We start from the raw sequence: 3,623 nt of genomic DNA on the forward strand, positions 1-3,623 counted from the left end.
CACAAAATTTTAAGGGACTAATACTGAGGGTCGAAACATGGAAATTGATGCAAATCTTATATCTCAACGCGCTCTTTTACCATAAACGCGGTTCCAAATTTTGATACGAATCCCATTTGCATTGTCATCGGTCCCAGTGTATTAAAAAAGATTGGTTTAAGGGACGTTATTTACGTTTTGTTAATCTAATTTATTCAACCCATATCATCATCCAGTCAAAGGTTATGACATCAACCACAATACCTATAGAAAATTGTTCTGGAGGACAAATAGAGTCCTAAAGTGTGACGTCACGTTGCCATGACAGCATTTTTTTCTGGTCTAAACAGTTTAAACTCATACTTCAAACATGGCGTCTTTATCGATATGCTCACTCGTTTCTTTCTTTTCTGGAGAGCGGAAATCGCTTGATCGCGGAGAAAACCACTTCAAATCCGACCATGTCCAAAGCTTTATTTATTCCAGGGGAGTCATCAAAGGTGAAGTCCAAGCAAGCATGAAAAATAAGGACTACAAAGTCACAGTAAGTTGCCAATTTGGGATCACAACACGTATGTTCAATTCGAAGAACTCCCAACCCCGATTTCACCTCCAATTTAATGTTTATATTGCGGAATATATATTGCAACTTACGTGTCTGTTTCGAATTATCTTTTTATCAGATTTATCTCGATGAAAACCTTGAAATAAAAAACACAGAATGCGAGTGTCCTCGCGGCGAGTTCAAGTGCAGACACGCGGCAGCCATATTTATTTATGGCATCCATAACCTTAGCAGGACGGACCTGGAATGCCAATGGAAACGAAAGCGAAAGGCAGAAAGCGTACAGTCTGCAAGCCAGATGTTTCCAGCGCCACCGAAGAAGAAGGACTACAGCCCTTTGGCGCGCGATCCTAGCCGAGATACTGGTCACATGCCCCTGACCTGGATTTAGTTGAAATGACAATTTAAGAATGTCACTGGTTTTCATTATAATCTATTTTCACAGAACACATAGTAGTTTGTATTAATGAACATAAAGGAGATGAATATCAGAAAAATGTAAAACTGACCACATCATATTTTTGACCAAAGCTATGTCAATACCATTTGATCTGTTACAGTAGGGCTTCTAGTAATACAAAAATAATATTAAAAACTCATTGTACTATAATTTAGTTGAAAAAAAGTTCTATTCAGTCAAATTCAAAGTCTTCGCAGCCATCCTTGATCAATGGATACTGCAAATTAACAAGAGCTGAGCACAGTTGGCATAGCTTGTCAGCATGGCACCTCAAAAATGCTGGGATGAAGCCAAGGATGCGAAAACTCTTAAGTCTCGCATTTGCACGCTCTACGTGGATGCGACATCGAGCTATTGATTTTGTCGCCCTTGCCTCACTCTCTGTAAACTTTCCATTGTTGAGAAATGGTGGTATGTTCACTGAAACACCTCTTGGAACTACATCGCTGATGAGAAAACCTTTGTCTGCCAGAACAAGATCACCAGCACTCAAATGTTTACAAAACCCAGACTCTTTAACCATGACCTTGTCACTGACTGAGCCAGGAAAAAGATCACTAACATAGGTTATAACTCCATTTGGGGCAACCCCTATAATGACTTTGAAAGAGTTCATTCCCCTGTAGCTGGAATATGTAGCATTCTGCTGGGACATGAGCTTAGGTGCAGCAATTTCAATGTCTGTACAATCAATCACAATGCGGCAACTGCTGTACTCAGTGAAAGAAGATGGCAAACACATCTTGTTCTTTTCTCTAGATGGCACAGTTGTCATGATGTCTTTGAACAGGAGAGAATGCAGAACATGGACAAAAGTTAGTACTATGTTAGCAACAGTTGCAACACTGCATGAAAACAACTGGGCTAAATGTAGATTGGTATAATTTTGTTTCAGTTTCATCAGAGTGATAAATATCTGGTCCTCAAGTGTGATCGCCTCAACCTTCCATCCAGCATACTAGTTTATTTCACCCTTGAATCTTGAAACACATCCCACAACAATATCAAAAACATCCTTAGTGGGTAGACCTGTCTCCATCCGTATCACCTCAGGGCTCAAGCTCTTAGCAGAGTAGTGTGCACTATAGTAACTTGACACTTCCTTGTGTTTAGCAAGTTCTGTTGAAGTCATATCAAGCTCTATTGACAGCAGAGCTTCTTTGGAACTTGTCTTTTCCTCTTGTGAGCATTCAGTGGAACATGGTTCAGAGTTCTCTTTAATCTCTTCAAGCACAGATGCTACAGTTGGTAATTTCGTGGGCTCGGCAGACACTTTCCGTTTTTTCTTGGGGGTAGGTGTACTGGGAGGTGTTGGTCCTGTACCTGGCAGCAAGTCCAAACTATCAAACAGCTTGTGCCTGTTTCAATCACTGATGGTTGGCATATTTTCTTTTCGCCCATCTTTAAAGTGACAACTGCAAAGTCGCGTATGTTTGCTGGGCTTTCTATCTCCTCTCCTATAACAGAAAAAGACAGAAGCAGTTACTATACTTGCGCTTAAAAAACCCAAAGTTTAGTTGGTCACATGCTTAACCTTGTAGTCTAAGACGTGAATGCGAAGCGAGTATTTCTCTGAGCTTGTTACTTAATACTAGTTAGTGTAAAAGCTTTGATACTCACAACTATCATATAGTTTTTTAGTAACTAAATAATCTTAGATCAAGACTGAAGACAAGGAAAGGCAAAGCCGCGAGAAAAGAAATAAGACAAGAAAGAGAAACAGCTAATCGTGAATCAGTTTGAGCATAGCTATGGTTTGAGATAAAAAAAAAAACAGCTATTTCTAATCGATGGTACAGCATCGAAATATATATTTTTCGAAAAATACTCACCTTACAAATGATATCCACTTATCATAGAGTGTTTTATGTTTTTTCTGGTCTGGAAACGAAAAGAATCGGCAGCAATGGCTTTCAGATGTGTGATTGCAATCTGGATGAAAACACTGGCCCATCGCAAACTTCGTCTCCGTGGCGTTTTGACTCGAATTATTGCTCACCAGGTGCTTTTGTCCGCTTATTATACTCTTCAATAGTAAGGCCAAAGGTTATCTTGATTCTCTTTATCTTATTTCTATTATTGGAGGATAAAATGCGCTATTATAGCTCTTGAAGTGTTCGAGGTCAACGACAATGTGTCACGCTAGGGACGCCATATTGGTTTGTTTAGACCACAGAATTCCGGTGCTATGGAAACGTGACGTAAGCACTTTAGGACTCTATTTGCCTTAACCATCACATCGCGGTTCTGTATTTTACCAGAAATGCGATTTCAATCGTTACTAATCTGACTAATCACTGACATGATTAAAGGCCAAATCAGATTACATATAGTTATCCGGTTGTGTCTTTGATTTTCTTTGATTTCTCTATTATTATTAAAAAAATACAGTAGATAATCCCTTGAAATGGAAGGAAAAGCTCTCGTAATGAGGCCTTTAATAATCAAATATATATATATATATAATTATTACGAACTGGTTCACGATGAACTGCCTCTGAAGTCTTAAACCAGTTCGTAATAGTTATCAATGCTCCTCTAAGAGTTGAGCGCTCTTCGAAATACATTCAAATCAAGTCCAAGAATTTATATGTGTGTTTTTGTGTGTGTTTGAACTTC

The 3,623-nt window shown here is 38.9% G+C and overlaps 1 protein-coding gene across 1 annotated transcript; it reads left to right on the plus strand.

The window, feature by feature from the left end:
* Positions 1-264: 264 nt before the first annotated feature.
* Positions 265-935, plus strand: LOC148743013 (uncharacterized). Its single transcript, XM_088749441.1, has 2 exons — positions 265-523; positions 663-935. The coding sequence occupies exons 1-2, from the start codon at positions 350-352 to the stop codon at positions 933-935; spliced, it is 447 nt and encodes a 148-aa protein (XP_088605567.1). The 5' UTR covers positions 265-349.
* Positions 936-3,623: the final 2,688 nt, after the last annotated feature.

This window comes from Stylophora pistillata, chromosome 1 (assembly GCF_964205215.1).
Source record: "Stylophora pistillata chromosome 1, jaStyPist1.2, whole genome shotgun sequence".
Taxonomy (NCBI): domain Eukaryota; kingdom Metazoa; phylum Cnidaria; class Anthozoa; order Scleractinia; family Pocilloporidae; genus Stylophora; species Stylophora pistillata.

What these genes read in the sequence shown, in the direction of transcription:
- LOC148743013 (XM_088749441.1), top strand. Translation starts at nt 350, where the DNA reads ATGGCGTCTTTATCGATATGCTCACTCGTTTCTTTCTTTTCTGGAGAG. An exon ending in ATAAGGACTACAAAGTCACA is followed by an intron (nt 524 to 662) that starts GTAAGTTGCCAA and finishes TCTTTTTATCAG; the next exon opens with ATTTATCTCGATGAAAACCT.